Genomic DNA, 20,657 nt, shown 5'->3' with positions numbered 1-20,657 from the left:
AGCTTATCCCAAATGGAAAACACAGGTTGTAACAGTGGGCTATTGTAAACGAGTAGTTCCAAATAATATAAAGCAGCAGGTGAAGGTTGTTAAAGCATGCAGTACTGAAATTTTTTCTCTTTCTGCCTGACTATAAGGAACTTGCAGAGCAACAAGACGCTCTGCTGTTTTATTTGCTGCTCCATGTGTCAAGTCTTTATCCTCATCAGGGATACTTTTTCATAGAGATGCAAAACTCAGGCTCCCGAGTCCATTAGTTCAAATTTAGGACTAAAACACAAAAAATTTCCTGCTGTTTTTTTGTTGGGTTTTTTTGAGGCAGAAGTTGTAAAACCCAACACAAAATGCAGGAATGACAAGATTTCCTAAATTCATGCATTCACATTCAGCATTTACCTCTACTGTGCTATTCATTCAACTTGAAAAAACACATCGCATCATGGTTGATGATGTGTTTCTGGACTGAAAATGGTGAGATGTTTTAGTATTGATTCAACTAGTTGATAGAAAAAAGAGCCAGTTAAGAGAAATCTCTCTGCAGGCAAACTATATGAGTTGCATCTATATGTTTTTTTTAGATATGTGTAAGATTAAAGGTATAACAGAGGAATGTTGACAGGGTTGAATTTCTTTTTAAATGAATGCTCAGCATGAGGGATTGCTGATAAGTAAACAACAAAATGAAACTGTTCCTTGTCCCTTGATGCTCATCCAGGTGGAGTGAATGATGCAACTCTGATTCGACAAAAGTTTCAGAGTTTCTGTAGACAGAAAACATTTTAACAATAAGCTGAAATTGACTATTTTTGGGAAGAATTAAAATGATTGAATTAAGTTATATAAATGTGCACTCTTTTAGAATTTATTAGAACTAATTTGCTTGGCACACAAATTGTTGTAAACTGCAGTTCTTCTTGTCTTTTTATTTTGAAAGACTGAATTTTATAAGAGCAGACCGATCCCAAAGGCAGAAGGAAAATGTAAGTGACTCCAACAGTTTTTCATCATTTAAAATACAAGACAGTTGAATTAAACATGCAATCTATTTGAAATATTACCTATATACTGGATATATATTAAAGAAATATGTTGTCTGTTGTAAGTCAACAACTCTTTCTGAGCCAGGGCCGTGAAGGTGCAAGTGCATTCGCCTTCTCTGGTCCTGTCAGGTACCTGGACAAGGTTGTAGCTGTGGAAGCTCACTTTTGGACAAGAAGAACTAATGTTTTCCCAACCTGATCTATGGCCCTCTTTTTCATTTAGAGCTTTGCTTTGGCTAAGCTTAAGCCAGAAAAAAAGTTTATTTTAACCTATAAAACTGCTTGGCTCTAAAGAAAACCACCCAAGCAAAATCCTGAATATATCTGGCAAAGAAATCCCTTCCTCCCCAAAAAAAATGTAAAGAAAAAGTTTGTTGCAGTGTGAAGTGGTAGTACTTAAAGTGAGGGATACATCTTCTATGACTGACTCATTGCTACGAATGGAAATTTATCGTATTGATAATAGTTTATCGTGATAAATTTCTTGCCATGATGTGAATTTTGATTTATCGTTGTCATGATAGATTCCAAATAATGGTGTCTGTATAGTCGGGATTGTTATTTTTACTATTTTCTCCACTCTTTGTTCAATGAGAGTGTCAATAAATATGAAAATATAATTAAATGCAGCCACTGTGTGCAGCTCAGTGTCACAAATCATATTTCTTTATGTGGCTGCTGTTATAAAGAAGTGTATTACAAATGGCCATGTTTTTCAAGGGTAGCATTTGTGTTTGCTATGACTGTTGTGTCATGTAGTCAGACATAGTCACATTAAATAGAAGTAATGAATAGTTCCCATCGTCATGTTTATTGTTATCACAATAGTCCCACAAAATATCGTGATAAAACTTTAAAGGGGCAATGTTATGTAAAATAACACTTGTCGTAATATTATCCCCTGATCAAAAACATACCTTTTATGCATGTTTGAGAAATTCTTTCATCTCCATGGCAACCCATCAGCTGTGCAAAACGCCAGGGTGGACCTAGCACCGCCTTTGAGGACGAAGCTCCTCCTCTGAGCTCCCAGCCTCACAGAGCAGCTCTCCTCCACAACTACACCACTCAGCTCCTTCAGACTAGCCAGCAGCAATTAGCAAACACCTGGTGGAAGTGAGCATCTTCTAAGCTCATTATAGGAGCTGCTTCTCAGTGCAATGCTAGTAATAAAGGGCTAATAGAGGAGGAATGTTCAAATTCCAATTCAAACATACTATATTGATCCCAAAGATAAATTAAATGTTGTACTCAATAATTCAGATTCTTCAAAGATGACTTCCAGAGTTTTAGAAAGAGCAGGAGTTTATTAAAGAGACAGAAGGCAAATTTTAAGCCACTATATTACAAAGGCAAAGTTCTTTTAAGTCATATTCAATATGTAGAGCATTTTTAAAACAACTGAGGTCAACATAGTTATTTAATAGTGCTAATAAATTGCACTATTTGGCTGGAAAATATATAATACTGCCCCTTTAAGTCCATATTGCCCAGCCCCTACTCATTGCACCTCTCTTCTACTGGTGTTTCCAACCTAAGTCATACTACAGCACAACTCAAGGCAGCTCTGAACCCTTTTACTTTCTCATATCAATGTGATACAGAACCTTCCCTACCTGAATGTCACAGATCAGTTAGAATAAGAGAAGAAGATGGTTTTTTCCTCAAATGTTATTTCCTTGTGAAAGCCACCTTTAGAGACTCTCTACAAGGTGGAAATGCACTTGTTTAAGCAGTTCTAGGTGCTACTACACTGGATTAGATGTAAAAACTAAAATATTCTAATGTTACAATATAAAATGTTATTTATTTTGGGGGATTTTCTACACTAATTCTGGTTTAAGGATGGGTCACTTTCAGGCTGCTCTCAGCACAGGTCTCTCATTAGTGGGCATGCGGGTGTGGAAATTCTGCCGATCCTTCCCTATGCAATAATTGTATTATTCTCTTGTATTATTATTATTATTATTTTATTTTATTTTATTTTTTTCCTGGTATCAGATGGCGCTCCGGCTGACCCCTGAACTCTGCTTCAGCAGTCCGTCCACTCTCTCTCTCTCCTTCTCTCTGTCTCTCTTTCTCCCTGCACCGGCCACATTCTCACCACATCACGCTGATTCAGAGGGGAAGACTGTGGTTGGGCAATTAACTGAACTGCTGCGCTGTGCCAAACAAAACTTCCTCTGCTGTTTTTACAGCAAAGTTCTTCAAATTATGGTTTTCATGCATCCGCGGAGCCGAGTTCAGCCGTCTGACGTTGCTTTGTCACTGTCACATGCCACTCAGCATGAAAGCGAAGATAGTTCACACCGGGGTTTTAGGACAGAAAGGAAAGGTGCCAGCCAGGACGGACAGACTCTTCCCATGCTAATAATACTCCGGCACAATGCATGAATGAAAGCCTTTCATTGGGATTCACCCCCTCTGTCTGCAGGATGAACCTTTCCACACAAGTTGTTTGATGGGACAGATAGTCTGTTGTGCTATATCTGGTTCTAACTTTATTAGAGCAATGATTCAGAATCTGTCACCACGTTGAAATTGAGGAATCACTATAACATAAATCACTTCTTATATCACTTTGCATCAGGGAAGTTCCCTAACTGGGCGTTTGCAAACTAGATTCTCATGCTGTGATAAGAATGCAAAAAATGTTTTCGCAGTTTTAAAGCGTAACTTTTTGAAATCTTGGCATATCTTGAAACTAGATGTTGGATGTAACGAGTTAAATTTACTTGAGTAACTTTTTGGAAAAAAAAACAAAAAACTTTTAGGAGTAATTTCGCTTCACTGCACCTTTTATTTGAGTAATATTATTATGAAGCATCACTACTATCACTTCACAGAATGAGAAAAAAAAACTTGATTTACCCAAAATGCACCAGACAGACTCTAACTTGATGTTCATGTTGTAGCGACACTTCTTGTTTCTACGCAAGCTCTGCAAACAAGTCTTTTTATTTTAATCTTTAAGATCCTAGAATTTGCACGACTACAATTTTGTCTGTCTGATGACATCATTTTTAAATATTCAGAAGTTTGATCGGTTACACTGCACTAGAGGAACCATTTTACCAAGTACTTTTTCACTCTTGAAAAAATTCTTGAAATACTACTTTCTACTTGTGTGAAAATATGTTGAACTAGTACTACTCTTGCTTGAGTACAATGTTTGCGTACTCTGCCAACCTCTGGTCTAGCTGGTGACCTATGCCTTTTACAGACCTATGTAAACAACTCGCTCCTTATATGTTTCTCAGACTTCCTCTTGCTGATTCTGTTTCGTCTTAACTTGTATTTGCAACTCCTAATGATGCTCGGCGCAATTTTAGATATTTTTCCCTAATTGCATGTTAAAACAGTATTAATCACAAAGAGTCAGAAATGCTCAGATTTGTCTGCTTTTATTGGAGTCTCAGTGGGGACTAAATGTGTATTGTGGAATTTAGCCAGATAAAGAGAATTAAGTGAGTAAATGAATGTCATGTGAACCTTTTGCTTTCTGTAGGATGACTAAAAGCTAAAAAGATAACATTTAGTCATAAGCATGACATAAATGCGTATTAGTAGTTAAGGTGCTAATACAGATAAGCACAAAATTATTCGCACCACTCCCAGATTAAGTCTTAAGGTAATCTTTTGGGGTTTTTTACCAACACGTTTCTTCTCACTGGATGTTTTTTGTTTTGTTCTTTTTTGCAAGTTTTTGGAGTGGCCCAGTCTAAACTCCTGATTTGAATCTGACAGAGAATCAGTGAAGGATTAGGGTGATGGAAAGGAGGCCAGTCAGTCTTAAAGATAAATTTAAGACTGAACCATGCAGAATACTGCTCAGGGTCTGCTGTAATTCAGTAAGATCAGTAAAGATTCTTCCTTTGATTATTGAGATGAGTATAAATCATTTGCCATTTTTAATAAAAAAAGATATCTTATTTATACTCATTTTCTGTTGATTTATTCTCTTTTCGGAAATGCCTCTTTCGCTTCTAATCAGAAAGAAATGTTGAAAGTAAATGATTTGACATCAAAATCTACCAGTTATGTGTGTGTGTACATATATATACATACAGTATATTGGATGTTTTAGCTGCTACTTCTAGGTCCACATTCACATCTTTAAAATAACTTCCCAGTTATGCCAGTCATACCAGTTATGGACAAATCAAGCAGCAAACCTTCACATACAGCATGTGGAAACACCATTTTCCTGGACTTACATCGCTGCATTACCTTTCGCTTGTCTGAAGGTTTTTGGTTACTTTACTGCTGGTGGAAGTCTGCAGATTTAAAGACCACAAATGCTCTTCCAGTTGTGCTGACTTTGCAGGTGTGAGCAGCAGAAAGCAAGTTCTCTCAATTGCTGTCATTAAAGGAAGCGTCTGTTTGCTAAGTAGGAAGTGCCAACTTCCACGAAAGCAGCTTTCACTGCTCATTTCCAGAGTTTACCCAGTGACGTCGGTGCAGTTCAGCCAAGTTTATGTTTTCCCATTCAGCACTTTTCGTCTAACTCCACCTAATCCTATAAACAAGTCAGAGCAACTTCAGGCTGACATGTGGGGTGTTTTATTCATGTGGCTTTGTTGGTCCCTTTCCTCAGGTTAACAACAACGGTCTTGTGTCTTTCCTGAGGGAGGTCTCTCAGTTTACACCGGTGGCTTTTCCAATTGCTGGCGACAGAAGGGTGGTGGCGCCGTTCTGGGCTGATGTGGACAACCGTCTGGCAGGGAGCGTCTTCTACAGGCAGAGCCAGGACGCTTCCGTCTTGAGGAGGGCTTCAGGTGACGTCAGGACGTACTTCGCAGAGTTCCCCGACTTCAACGCAACATGGGTGCTCATTTCTACTTGGCACCAAGTCACTTTCTTTGGAGGAAACTCCCAAACACCGGTACAAATTTACCCGAATCTGTTCTGTAAACATCAAGTTAAGTAGTAGCGTAACTTTGGGTGTTTTCAAAATCTGATCTCAACATACAATAAAGTAGAAATACACTGGTCCTGGGTAGAAGCAACCAATCAGAGCCAGGAGGGGGTTAGCGCTGTCAGTCACAATCGTATATGTAACATTACTGGAACACTGGTTATCCGTCGTCACTGGTTGCCATGTTAACTAGCCTGTGCATTTAAGGCAGGCTCTGCTTTGCAGAACTAGCTGTAGTGGAGTACGGAGCAAAGGACAGGGTAGGAGCAGGGAAACATGAGCTTGATTAACAGCGCTAAGACCCTCCTCCTGGCTCTGATTGGTTGTTTCTGGCCCGGGAGCTGCAGATGGCTGTAGGATCACAAGAAGGAGGCAGAGAAGTTAATTTTTTTCACATATTATCTGTCTCCATGGTGTCAGGACATAATGACATTTTTAACAAGTATGCAAAAAACATTAAAAAATATAAAAATAAAAAAATAAGAGTTACCTACTGGAGTGAGTTTTAAGGAAGCAGAACCTTAGTGGAAAATAATGTCCTCAAAAACCATATGCATTGCTATGGGCAGGCTCCAATTAAGGTAAACCTTTAGTCAAGTATATTCAAGGTCTTGTATTTGATATCTTTGCTCAGTTCTTGACATTTTACTCCCCTTTTGTTATCTAAGTAGAAATTTTTCTTTGGTGTTCAAGGTTTTTTCTTGCATCAACAACTAATGAGGTCCAGTGATTCTTGAGAAGGGGGACAAAACAGGTCCTATGGATAAAGCACAACATTTGAATAAAATATACACAAAATATATTTTTTTCAAATATCTGACTAAACTAACCTGGGCCATGTGAGCACAACAATGTATGTTTTCCTGGTGTTCGCTGACTATTTTTTTATTTAAACATTGTAGTAGGTGGATGGTGTCTGTATAATCCCTTGTCCTGGAGCAGAACTCAATACATTATAAAAGTTTAAAACAATTAAAGAAATACTAAGATAATATTTTATGACAATTAAGTATGAGTATTTAAATAAATAATTATAAAAGTATCAATAAATTGAATTAAAAATAATTTTTTATATATTTTCCAACTCAATTGAAATTTGTCCCAAGTTTTTGTCAACACCGTCAGACATAAAAAGAATGTAAAAAAAAATCAGGCATTATTGGGGGTCGTCAGAACTTCTGAGGACCCCATGACCTCTTCCTTTCTCTTCCTTTGCTAAAAGGGCTGAGCAGCTCTAGTTAGCTTATGTTGTACGTTAGTTTTTTCTTCTGTTTTATTCCTACGTTGCTCATCACAACCATGATATGTCAACACCACAACTGACTATTTACAAAACTTTGATGACATTTTGTGAACTAAATGCTTAATTTTAGTAAACTGTAAAGATTTCATGGACCTGATGAGCTACAATATGGCCTCCTTCAGAATAACATCATATAAATTGAGGTAGTTTGGCATTTCGACAACTCTGTCAGTTTTTAACTGGCAGTCTGACTCTTTCAGTGATAGTGTTGACAAATCTCACTTAAATGTGCAGTTGATTCATTTTCATGTATTTTACATTAATGGCATTACTTCACATGTATCAAGTTTTTCTTTTTACTCACTAGTTTGTCACCACCTTCAGTTCTGTGTCAACTCTGTCAGATGGATTTTATGTTGTTTTTTGTTTTAAATAATATTTATTTTGTTTCTTGAGAAGCATTTGTCTGTAAAACTGAGTAAAAATATCACTAATAGGGTCATTAAAAAATAATTTCATATTTATTTTTGTCGAATGGTGATGACAAAGTTCTGGGTCAGGTCCGTTAAAAATGTAATTTTCAAAAAAAAAAAAAATTGCAACTGGGAGCCTGCACCTTAGCATTTTTACATTTCCAAAACATCATTTGTCATATTTGTATACATAAGTTTGAGGAATAATTTAAAAAAATGTTGGGGAAAATTTAAACCCATTTTGTCCCACTTCTCAAGAATCACTGAGTCATTATTTTACCCAAAACTGTTTTTTCCTTCTGTGCAGGTTAATACTTTCCAGGTGGTGCTGATTACAGACGGAGAGCTTTCCTTTACCATATTCCAGTACAATAACATCACCTGGACAACAGGGAGGCATGCCAGCAGTGGAGGAAACCTTGTGGGGTTAGGGGGGATTGCGGCACAGGTAAGATCACTTTCTTATCTTGCTTATAGATACAAAGTGCCCATCTGTCGGGAGCGGTTCAGTATCTCTCTATTATCAGTCCTTTGACACGTCCGTCCCGCTTGTTACCGTCTTCCTAGGCAGGCTTTAACGCTGGCGACGGCAGGCGTTACTTCAACATCCCGGGCTCTCGCACCGCCGATGTGGTCGGCTTAGAGGAAACGACCAACGTCGGCTACCCGGGCAGATGGGTCTTCAGAATAGACGACGCAAATGTGGAAGTGGGAGGCTGCAGCTCTGGTGAGAGCCGCGCTCCTTAAAAGAAGAACATTTCTTTTAAAATCACACCTTTTGACGTTACTCCGCTTCCTGTTCCCGTTGTCTTCCAGCCTCGGTGTGTCCGCACCTGCGTCCGTGCCTGAACGGAGGCCAGTGCATCGATGACTGTATTACAGGCAACCCCTCCTTCACTTGCTCCTGCTTGGCTGGCTTCACCGGGCGCCGGTGCCAAATCAGTGAGTTATGGTTGACACCGCTTCCTGCTGTGTTTAGCTTGACACACGGTGCATGCTGCGAGCGACTACTTGTCTACTCGAGAACGGCCAGGAAAAATAATGTCGGCTTGTAAAGAAAATAGCTAGATTTCAGCAGACTTTCCAGAGGGACACCTGAGATTTCCTTAATACCTGTATCAGCTCTGCGCCAATCAGATGTGTTATCCTTGGAAGTCGTCTCAATCGTTTACCAGATGTTTCCTTTTAATTAAAAACATCATAGTGCCTCCCTTGTGTTTCCTCCTGTTTTTGCAGATGTCAACGAGTGTGCTTCCAATCCGTGCCAGAATGGTGGGAGTTGTAAAGATCGGATTAATGGTTTCATCTGCGAGTGTCCTCCCGGATACATGGGGGATCACTGTCAAACAGGTACATCCCACCCATTTCCTCAGGCCGTCGTGACTCTAAGTCACTTTCTCATTTATAATCCTCCATTTATGCAGCATTTGCGTTTCCATTCTATTGGGATTGGGTGTGATAACTGCATGCTTCTCCCCTTTCATTCCTGATGCAACACGATGTTAATGAACAGACAGAATAACTTCAAGCAGTGAGTGATATTTTATATAAGCCTTTTATTTTACATTTACTTTTAATGAATTTTTGTGCGATTTTTATCAAGGCGAGAACGGGAGTTTTCTGGCCAATCACTAATCTGTAAAAAGTGAAGAGAGTCACGTGACTGACTATTTTTTGACAAACGCAGCCGGTTAACGTTTTGTTACCGTAAGCACCAGTCATTTTGCATCTTAGCCCATCATTTCTACACTTTTGTATTCTTGAGGTATTGTTCTCCTCTTTGACAACCAATGACTTCAAGTCATTTTCTAGAACCTGCTAACGGGAGTCGACAAGATCTGAACCGATTTAATGTATTAGAGAAACACAACGTAGAAAATAATTGTAAAGTGGTAACAAAAAATACATGTCACTGAAAATAAAAATCTATAAAGCTTAAGATGCGTTTGTCTTGTAGTTCTGTAGTCTCATGCCTGAAACATCAATTTAAAAGAAAAAGGTAGTCTTTTTTTCTTTTTGTTTACAAAAAACACTGTTGGCAAAAAAAAGAGACTTAGGTCAGTATTTTAAGGAGGTGACAATGTGATATGAGAAAAAACTATGTTTACTTAAAATGGAGATGTAGTTTCTGACCGTGCTGAACAAATTTCCTTCCTACCTGGAACCTAAGCTCTCATTAAGCATCTTACCACACAAACACAAAGACGATCAGCCTGCAAAGAAGTATCAAAGCCTTTTCTAATACCTTCGCAGCCAGCGGCACATTTTTGCAGAATGAGGGGAGCCTCGTGGCGGATATATTAATCAGCTGAGAAAATATTCCGAGTGTTTCTTTCTGTGTGTGTGTTGCAGACATTGACGAGTGTGAAGACAGACCATGCCTTAACAACGCGTCGTGCGTACAAGGCGATGGCAATTTCACCTGTGTGTGTGAGCCGGGTTTCACCGGGGTGCGCTGTGAGACAGGTGAGAGGGGTTTGTCTCGGTGGACTCATTTTCACTTCGTTCTACATTCCATTCTTTCAGCAGATGTTTGTGTCAAAAACTTTATCAGTCTGGACAAATTGGTATTGGTAGACAAACTGGTCTTATATTCAAACAGCCACCTTCAGTGAAGTCAGTATGCAAAAAGTCATTTTCTCATTTAAGTACCATGCAGATGTTTAGTTTTGTAACTTAAATCCGGGAGGAAATGAAATGATCAGGCCCTCCAGAGTTCACAAATCCCTGTTTCTACATGAAAACAATCCTAATGCCAGACACCTGGTCAATGAAACTTTATGCCTGCACCACGCGAGGCCAATCCCGCTAATCCAGCTTACTGTTGAACACACCCACCTCTTGACTCACCTTTGATTGTTCAATATCGGTGTGTTCCTCAGACATAAACGAATGTGAATCCCAGCCATGTCTGAATGGAGGAGAATGTGTGGATCAGGTGACCGGCTTCACCTGCGCGTGTCTCGCTGCGTTCACTGGGACTTTCTGCGAAACAGGTGGGATTCAGCAAGAGAAACTTGTAGAAAACATTTGTTTTTTGTTGTTTTGGCTTCATCAACTGTATCCTGGTTGCCTTTGCAGAGTAACGCAAGCCGCTCTGCAGACAGTTTATAATAACTAATTGCAGCATTCGCTTCTCAGGCCTGTTGGCGGGAAGAGGGCTTTTCTGTTTCTTGATCCTGTTGAGTTGCAGGGATTTGTGGATGTACTGCCACTGAAAACATTTTTAGCATACTTTGGCATGGCCTTGGCATTAGCCAAATTAATGTGCCTTTAAAATAATCAACTTTGGAAAAGTGGAAAGAATTATGAATTCAGAGAGGATTTCTGCAGCTGTGTGGACAGAAACTGTGTACAGAAAAGCCTTCAATGAATTTCTGCAGGATTTTATCTGACAGATCGACATGAAGTCGTGCAAGGGGTGAGAAAAGGATTCTGGATTTATTCTGACACCAACAAATTAATATTCCTGTGTTACAATGGTTCAGTAGAGCTCCAAACGTAAATCCTTAACCATTTTATAAGGACTGAAGGCTGATGTTTACAGATTATCCCCTTCATACCTGACTGAGCATAAGCTATTTCACAGAGAAGAACAAGACAAAGTCTTGTCTCTATGTTTAAAGCTGGTAGAGAAATGTGACAATAGATTTTTCCCCACTTTTGTGGGGAAAAATATGAAAATTACTTCTAATTTGCAGAGTTCACATTGTTTTTAAACAGTTCAGTTATTTTCTCCACCTTTTGCTGAAAAGCTGGAGCTTTTTCAATCTTTTCTTTATAAAATTCAAGAGCGCGTTAGGTCTATTATTTGTAGACCTAACGCGCCAACATCCCAACTTTTCAAAAGCTCTTTTAGGGCCAAAATAAGCGAGTAAAATCTTATTAGAAAAAAAATAAAAATGAATATTGTAGATACTTTTTAGTTCAAAATAGTTAAGTCTCTGATTTCCCCCCCATACTTTATGATCTAGTTTCTGCAAATACAGAATTATGTAATAAGCTTAGATTTATGTTGTCTGATTTACTGTAGTTATCTGCCTTATTTTTTTAATCTCTGTGATGTATAACTATGATTTTTCTACTACAGTCAGAATGCTATGTTCTTTTTCTTAAAATATTGTACGCTTCAATTACCGTCTACATCGTAAAAATCATTATCATTTGTGTGTTTTTAATTGAAAAACAAAATAATCTTCTTTGTGCTTTGACAATTTTGGCCCGCGTGGGGAAAGAAAATTGGACACCACAGTTTATGGTGATTGTTTCATATTTATGGAATAAGATGTACTTTTCTCTAAGAATGTTTTCATTCTCATTCTTCATTTCTGAAACCCTTTATTTCCATAGTTTTTTTGGAAACCAGTAAATTTCTCAATACGAAAGAGGTTTCATCTTCTGTATTGTATTATTTTAATAAAATAACCCTCTATTGTTGTTTCCTTTCCTCAGAGCTGATGAACTCCACTGAGCCACACAACCAAACAGGTAACCAAGAAGCTTCGCCAAAAATAGTTCACATTTTGCTGTTTTACATCTGCATTTTGGGGAGATTAAGAATACACTGGGTGGAAGTTATTTTTTCCTTTGGATCTGTTCCTGTGCTCTGCTCTGAATGCTGTCAAAGTGTGCAGGTTTTGTTCTCTGCTGCTAACTGCAGGCGGCTGGGCAGGTAGAGAGGCAGACTGAGGTATTTTGAAGAAGAGCTGTGCTTTCCCACAGGAATGTGGAAGTCTGCCCTGGAAGACTCGGCTGTAGTGATGGATTATCGTAATTATCAAAACTGACACGGCCTCGCCCAGTTTACTACAGGAACCGGTTGCTTGATCCTGCGAATAATTGCTTTGTAGTGCCTTTTTATTAGTTTACAAATAAGAGGAAGCGTTTCGTCTAGACCTAAAAAGTGCCAGTTTATGAGTTGAAGCAGTGCGGTGGTATTCGAGTCATTTCATCAGCCCGTGCTGCTGAAGAATGCACGCTTTCAAATCTGCTGCTCTTTGAAACATAGCCATAGCATCGCTCCGTGATTTATCGTTTGTAGCCATTTGCACTCAAAAATTTCATTCCCAGTTTCACAGCATGTAGAGTTTGTGTCATGCTATTCCTGTTCCAGAGATTAACTTTCATCTTTCCAAAGAGATTGCACTTAACCAACTCAGAGCAGTTGCTGCAAGTGTTTGTTCCCTCTGCTAAAAGTGCCCTTTAATAAGGTTTGAGCTCCTGCAAATGCATGTTGCTTTTCACCCCTGAGCTGAAATAACTATCAGTGCTTATATAGGCTCTCTTAAATCTCCCAAATACTTTCCTGCCTGGCTCACTTGGAAGGCACAGCAGGGGAAAAAAAGAGCAGGATTCTCCAAGGAAGAGAAAGTAGCCGGACTCAGGTGTGCCTAATCACGCTCTCAGATCAAAGGGCCCGGGCGGCGCAGGTGGCCAATCAAAGTGGCTCTCTCGAATTAACAGTCCATTAATTGCCCTCGGGGAATTGCATTTTTTGGTCACAAAATATGCCCCATATCACCAGAAAATGAATGCCCTCTACCAGAGCTCCCAGTGACTTCAAAGGTGGAGCCATTAAGCCACGACACAGCCGTGTCCTTTGATCCGCTGCTGCAATTAAGCAGGGAGGAAAACAAAAACATTCGTACGGTTCGTGAGGAGCGGATGTGCATTGTGCAGAAGGGTAATTTTTTCATTTTTCTTTTTTTTTTTTTTTTATCCTCTGAAGTTGTCGGAAAAGAAAAATGGCAGCAAATTGATAGTTTGCAGCAGTGGTTTTCTTAAAACAAATAACCACGTTAGTAAGGGCTATGGTTTTCCAGTACCACCATAATCAACGGCAAATAAAACGGAGAAAGATGTTAAGTCAATCAAGTTTTTTTATGTGGAGCACATTACAGCAACAAGGCATCATAAAAACGCCATAGAATCAACAATTGAGGAACCAGTAACAAACATTACATTTTGACGAATGCTGTCATTAAAATCATCATACACATCAAATATTTTGGTCAATGTTAGATTTATTATGGTTCAAAGGCAACTCTAAACAGGTAAGTATATAGCCTTGATTTAAAGGAACCAAAATTGCAGTTTTGCAGTTTCCTGGAAGTTTGTTCCAGATTTGTGGTGCATAGAAGCTGAATGCTGTGTCTCCATGTTTGGTTCTGGTTCTGGGGATGCAGAGCAGAACCAGAAGCCCTGAGAAGTCTGGAAGGTTGCTATGACAACAGCAGATCTTTAATGTATTGTGGTGCCGAGCCATTCAGTGATTTATCAACCAACAACAGTATTTTAAAGTCTATTCTCTGAACTACAGAGATCCAGTGGCAGGACTTTAGAACTGAATGATGTGCTCCATCTTCCTGGTTTTAGTCAGAACACCAGCAGCAGCGTTCTGGATCAGCTGCAGTTGTCTCATTAATTTTTAAGGCAGACCTGTGAAGACACTATTGTAGTAATAAATGCAACCAATGATAAACACATGGAAGAGTTTCTCTAGATTGGCACTGCATGTTTCGTTGAAATATGTGGTTTAATTTTGCTTTCCATTTTATTTCAGGAGTCAACATTTCCAAATAGTAATGTTTTTTTGTCTTTTTTTGTACTTCTTGCTAAATATCTAACAAGGAAGTACTGTACAATTTTTGGTATTGAACATTGTCCATTTTGCTGGGATACACAAACTGTAAAAAAAATACATCGTTATTAGCTCACATTGCTAACTTTCATTAGATGGTCACTCGGCACAGAAATCAGCATTTCTCGCTTGTTTTCCCCTTTGAAACTCAAGCAGTGCTAGTTTGAGAACCTTGCGTTTGCAATATATCAGATGAAAGACACTCAACATGTGGCATTGATGATGGTTATTAGTACTGAATCTTTCACACAGCCGATCTCAATCTGTGTGTGTGTGTGTGTGCGTGCGTGCGTGTGTGTGTGTGTGTGTGTGTGTGTGTGTGTGTGCGCATGTGTGTGTGTGTGTGTGTGTGTGTGTGTGTGTGTGTGTGTGTGTGTCTGCAGTAGAATGCCTTTGCCAGAACGGAGGCGTCTGCGTGGGCATCAATGGAACCTGTGAATGCCCTCCAGGCTACACCGGAGCCTACTGTCAGCTTGGTGGGTATGAGCTGAATAATCCCTTGATGAATGGGTCACTCTGTGACTGAGACATTTTCCTCCAAAATTTATGTACCTGCTTTTCTCAATTCCCCTAACTCAGGAATAACTCAGACCCTGTGCAGTAACAGCAGAACATGTCCTGATGGAAGTCCCTGTTTGGAGTATGGAGGAGCTTATCTTTGTACGTGTCACATTGGAGTAGAGCCTGATCATATGGACCTTTACCCTGGTAAGACCCTGAGGCACCAGCATGGTGAACAAACACTTTGGCAGCTGCAGTTTCAGTCACAAGTTTTCATACCCTTGTCATGGGTGTGGTGGAATTGTTGATTTTCTCCAGTCATCAAAAAAGTCAATGTTGCACATTTACTCCTACTAATATTTGGTTCAAACTTTTACTAGGTTGGCTTTCTGACATGGACTTTGCTTCTTGGCTGTAGTCCACAAGTTTTCTCTGGGCTTCAGGTCATAGCCATTCCAAAAGCTTTCCCTGTTTTGGCATAATTTAAAAACGGCGTTTCTTTGGTTTGTTGAAACACGGCGCTGTCTTCAAATTGCATCGGTTAAGCTGTTGATTTTATGTGAAGTTAATGTTAGATGTTTGTGCTGTTATACCCTTCAAGCCAACAGTAAACAGACTCTTAGCATTGTGCAACCAGCACCATGCTTGACAGTTACAGTGGTATTAAGTATGAAAACCTCACCTTGATTCCCTCACCCTTTCCTCCATTCAGTGTCCCCAAAATCTGAATAGTTGTGCTATCTAAACATAACAAACTTTCTCAATTGGCTCATCCATGTGGGTAGTTCCAGTTTTTCGTAGATTTCATTGGTGTCAATTTTGGAGCTTAGGCTTTTTGTTTGGTGTTCTCCTTTCCAGTCCATGGCAATGTAACCCTTACTTCGCTGTGAGCAGTTTATGGCAGATTGGAGACTCTGCTAGCTGCTTCTGGTTCGTTCCTTATATCTAAGGGTGACAGTTTGGGCCTTATTCCAGACCTTGCCAAAATGTTAAAATCCTAACAAACTTATATGTGCTACTGAACTGGCAATGTTGGAATCTGCAGTTGTTCAAAAGTGGCTAAAGGTACATTTAAGGTTGTAAATTGTACAGTTCCCATTAAATTTTGACCGAGTTCCTTGGACATTTCCATTGTTCTGAGTATTGGTCAGTCTGACGAGTGCTGTCAAGCAAGTCCTTGTTTATGCTGGCAAAGAGAAACGTCCTGCTGCAATCAAACATAATCACTGATGGCAAGATAAAGGTTTATTCAAAACTTCTGAGCTTCTAATTAAAAGACTTAGTTAAATATATGCATATTTTTCAGTCTGTATTACCACATTTGGAAAAAGAACAGCTTTGAAAAATCCTTAAAAACCCAAAATGAATGTGACAGTCATGCCCACAATCAGTGCATGTAAACTTCTGGCTACACTATATTTATTACTGCATGTATATTTGTTTCCTGTAGTCACAAACACTTGAGCTTCATAACTGAACTTCTAACATTCACAGTTCAAATCGTGAATACTGGGCGAAATTGACATCTTTGATGTTGTTGATTGTTCTGTAATCAACTGAATAAAAAAACAAACTTTATTTTTTTGTGTTTTTTTTTTTTTTTTGAAGTTGAACCAAATCTCCATGTACGTGAGCAAAACCTTGGAGCTTTGCTGTCCCCCACTGCAGTGGAACACAATCAAGTCTTGTCATGTGTTTTTCAGTACAGCCCCAGTCGGTCTGCGACTCCTCGCCTTGTCTGAACGGCGGGTACTGCTACGAACGAGACGGAGGCTACACCTGCGAGTGCAGATATGGATACTCTGGCAAACATTGTGAAAAAGGTAGAATAATTGATTAAAACATTCAGCTGTGCTTGCATATGAATCGCCTTGCCTATTAAGCAGCATCCATAAAACATCCCTCTGTGTTGTGTGTTATTACCTGGGCTCAAGTCCAACAGCAGCTTTTCATGCCCTAGGAAACATGCCATCATTCGTAATGCTCCTTGAAAAATTGCAATGCTGAGAGGCTTATGATAATTTGTATGTATGACGGAGTTATGGGCTATTTCCCCAAATTATGACTCAAATCTCAACGGAGTGGAAGAGATGTATTTTGTGTGATTAAAAGCTCGAGTGCTCTCTTCTTCAATGATTCCTCTCTTTGACTGTCTCTTTCCAGTTAGACTTAGTACATGTGCGTCGAGCCCCTGTCGTAATGGAGGCTCCTGTAAGGAAGAGGGAGGGAGCTACAGATGTGTGTGTCCTTACAGATTTACTGGAAAACACTGCGAAGTGGGTGAGTACCACTCTACTGTTATTATGTCTAATATTTGGTTGCAGGTTTGTGTGAAAGTATTAAAGTAAATGTGTGGAAATAAGTCACTAACTACTCAGACAACTCCAGTGCTTTCAGTGTGTCTAAGCTAATTATGCACAAATCAGACCAAACATCAGTTTGTTGCTGAATGCAATGATATTTAGAGAAATAATATGTCAATACAGTTATTTATTAATGTTGTCAGAATCAAACATGTGCATACAGAATGATGTAGATATCTTATGTTGGTAACTCTTGCTGAACTAAAATAAAATAAGTTTGTTCTGTTGTATCTTCAGACATTGAGAAAAAAAAAACATGTATGAATTTTTATTTGGTGTATGTAAACTTCTGGTTTCAGGTTTATAAACAAACACCGTCCACTTCATAACGTACTGTTCTTTTTGCTGTCTGCTCAAAGAGTAAACCAACAAATTATAGGGCAGCAACTCAGTGCATTCAGGCATCTAGATGTGGTGAAGATGACTTGCTAATATTCCAACCAAGAATGTGAAAACAAGGGGATTTGAAATATTTTGAACGTTGTATGGTTGTTGGTGCCAGAGAAGCTGACTCCAGCAAGAAGCCTCTCTTTTCTTTTCTTTTTCTCAATAAAAATACTGTTTTCTCATAACTGTAAGATATTTCAGAAACCTGCTGATCTGTGGAAGTTTTCACACACAGCAATTTTTCAGGTTTGCAGAGAATGGTCAAAAATAAAGAAACTATCCATGAAGTATCTGCTGTGTGGAGAATGGGCAGCGTTGTTCAAGATGACAGCAAGCCAGCAATAGCCCATAGAACCTCTCATTACAGCCGACATGCAGAATACAATATGTAACACACGACCCCTTGAGCCTTGAAGCAGCACCAGACCACACGATATGCCACTCCTGTCAGTTAACAGGAAGCTTATGCCACAATTTACTTCAATTGAATTTTTAGGTTAATTTTTGGAAAATTTAAATTTTGTTATTTTGTTGCACTCCTTGGGTTTCCATATTTTGGGGGTGATGTCAGCAGAAGCGTTTTTTACAGCTTCTGTTCATTTGGACTTTAAATTCAGGACAACTCTACGACAAAATATTAGGGCCAAGCTAAGATTTGTGTATTTTTTTTAATATGACAATAATATTCCAATAAGATATTTGTAATATTAGGAGAATAAAGTAGCCGTTTAATGAGAACTCAACACAAAAATACCAAAGCATAAGATCACAAATTGCTTAACATTCCTCATTTTATGTTTTTTGTTATAAGTTTTACAGATAACACTTAATAGAAATTCCTTTTCTCACGTATGCGTCAAATAGTTATCAGTAGCAGGACTTTGAAACATCCATGCAAACAACTGCATCTATTTTGAAAAAAGAACTACATAGACCGAGGTAGACACATCATATTTTGGTAATTTTATCCAAGCTTTTTTCTCAATAAAGACTGTTTTCTCGTAATTGTAAGATTTTTTTTCCAGTAAAATTTCCTCTTTGATCTCCTAATATTATTATTTTAATAAAAAATATTCTCATCGCCTGGCTCTGATACTCCCATAGTACTGTACAACACACAGTAGAGGGTATTTGAAATAAAATTCACTTTTACAAGTCATTTGTAATTTCTTTTTTTTAAATAAGAAATTGAGAAAAAAATGTTTTTAATTAAAATCAGATCTGGTATGAAAACAATCCGAGATTTTATTTTGAAGCCCAGTCCCATGATTTACTCCTAGATGCTAGATATGTGCAATAACGGGCCTGAAATACATTGCCTGGGCAGATCTTAATTTCAACTGCAATATTCAGATGGAAGGTTCACAATTCCTGTCAGTAATTTCTTACTTCTGTTGGCTGATTTTAGCAAGATAATACATCGCCTCAAACTGGTTTCTAGAACATGATGGCATTGCTGTACTCTAACAGCCTTTCCAGTCAGCTGATCTCTATCAGTAGAGCACCAAAACTGCAGAAACTCAGTGATGTTGTCATGTTCATGTGGACCAAAATCTTTAGGGAATGTTAATAGTACCTTTTTGAGTCTTTGCCATGTAGAATTAAGGCGGTTTGTAGGCAAAACGGCGTTCCACCCCTTGCTAGTGTAAACTTATAAGTTACACTAGCAAGGTGTACCTAATAAAGTGGAGGGTGAGTGTGTTATTCTTGTAATGCTCCTTACTTGTACGATTCATAGTTTATCTTTAATATTCAAACGTATGCTAGCCTTGTCCTGAATGCCAGAAAAGTAAACCAGTGTTTCCCAACCCTGGTCCTCAAGGCACACTGTCCTACACGTTTTAGAGGTGTCCCTGCTTTAATGTGCCTGATTCAATTGATTGTAGTTCAACAAACGCCTGTTAATCAGTGATCAATTGAAATCAGCTGGACTGAAGCAAGGAAATACCTAAAACATGCAGGGCAGTGAGCCTTGAGGACCAGGGTTGGGAAGTACTGAAGTAAACTACCTCAGTAATTAAAAGAAAGAATTTCATTCTAGTCCTTTCTTTGGTTTTCAGGAAAGCCAGACCCCTGTTCCTCCACTCCCTGCCAAAACGGTGGAACGTGTTTTCACTACCTAGGAAAGTATAAATGTGAATGCACTGACGAATACAGCGGAAAAGACTGTCAAATAAGCCAGAGCTCACTACGTCCCTCTGCAGGTAAGCAGACTTTGTGTCACCGGGCAACAATGTCTTAATCTCCCTCTGATGTTGACATTTGCAAGATGTTGCCCTGGACAGATTAAACGAGGCCGGAGGATATCCTGAGTTGTTAAAGTGCGTAGATATTAGCTTTCCATCTAAAGATAATCTTAGCGGTGTTGCTGCACTAGAGGCCCCGCATTTACAAATATAGATGGCTGTGTAGGCTATATAAAGTAAGACGTGATTAGACACGGTGATTCATGTCTACACACTCTTAACAACGTGCTGGAGGTAATTTTAGCAGGACAAATACAGACAGTTCTTGATGGAAAGCACCTCCATAACCTTTGGTGTGCTTCGGTGGGGGGCCACTGTGAGCATCTTGTTACTATGCAGCCATGCTTGTATTTATCGGCGTGTTTGCGTTCGTTTTAGAGCTGGGCCGCCCCCCCGTGTCAAACACGCTGAGGTCCAGTTCTCCTCGACAACACCAGGCTCCGTCGCTGCGTATGTTTGCCATTCAGGGTTCACGTCTGTGCCCAGAGCCACGCAGAGCATCTGCGGCACTCAGGGAGACTGGACCCAGCCGCCCGTTTGTAAGAGTCTGTAGAACACAACAACAAATGCACCCTCTCCAACCCCCCAAAAACAAGCCCATGTGAAAAACAGTTTTGTTCTTACAGTAGCTGCATTTCCAAATGTGTGCAAAACCTTCTCGATATTCTGCTAATATTGAAGAACAGCAATTGCGATGTTTCTACTGAATAAGAAACAGAATTAAAATCACATGTGAATAAGTCTGTGTACGCGATAAGTCATTTAAAAGTCACGGTGGCGATTGATGTAAACAGTTACAGGAGATGTATTCATATTTAAGCCGCAATGCTAGCGCTCATCAACAGC

The 20,657-nt window shown here is 39.2% G+C and overlaps 1 protein-coding gene across 5 annotated transcripts in view; it reads left to right on the top strand.

Moving 5' to 3' along the window:
- The window catches only part of sned1 (sushi, nidogen and EGF-like domains 1), a 38,097-nt gene that overhangs the window by 5,429 nt on the left and 12,011 nt on the right, over positions 1-20,657 (top strand). For 3 of the 5 annotated variants that reach the window (XM_028027225.1, XM_028027223.1, XM_028027227.1), the window contains exons 2-14: positions 5,638-5,925; positions 7,982-8,122; positions 8,242-8,401; positions 8,491-8,616; positions 8,911-9,024; positions 10,027-10,140; positions 10,557-10,670; positions 12,127-12,162; positions 14,698-14,790; positions 14,894-15,022; positions 16,519-16,638; positions 16,979-17,095; positions 19,626-19,769. In XM_028027225.1, the coding sequence (XP_027883026.1) occupies positions 5,638-5,925; positions 7,982-8,122; positions 8,242-8,401; positions 8,491-8,616; positions 8,911-9,024; positions 10,027-10,140; positions 10,557-10,670; positions 12,127-12,162; positions 14,698-14,790; positions 14,894-15,022; positions 16,519-16,638; positions 16,979-17,095; positions 19,626-19,769 (1,696 nt within the window). The remainder of the gene's footprint in view (positions 1-5,637; positions 5,926-7,981; positions 8,123-8,241; positions 8,402-8,490; positions 8,617-8,910; positions 9,025-10,026; positions 10,141-10,556; positions 10,671-12,126; positions 12,163-14,697; positions 14,791-14,893; positions 15,023-16,518; positions 16,639-16,978; positions 17,096-19,625; positions 19,770-20,657) is intronic. The other 2 variants (XM_028027224.1, XM_028027226.1) reach the window with 2 other exon arrangements.

The sequence above is a fragment of the Xiphophorus couchianus genome, chromosome 9, assembly GCF_001444195.1.
Source record: "Xiphophorus couchianus chromosome 9, X_couchianus-1.0, whole genome shotgun sequence".
NCBI classification, from domain to species: domain Eukaryota; kingdom Metazoa; phylum Chordata; class Actinopteri; order Cyprinodontiformes; family Poeciliidae; genus Xiphophorus; species Xiphophorus couchianus.
Note: the sequence above shows the minus strand (reverse complement) of the source record. Positions and strands in the feature narration are given on the sequence as shown.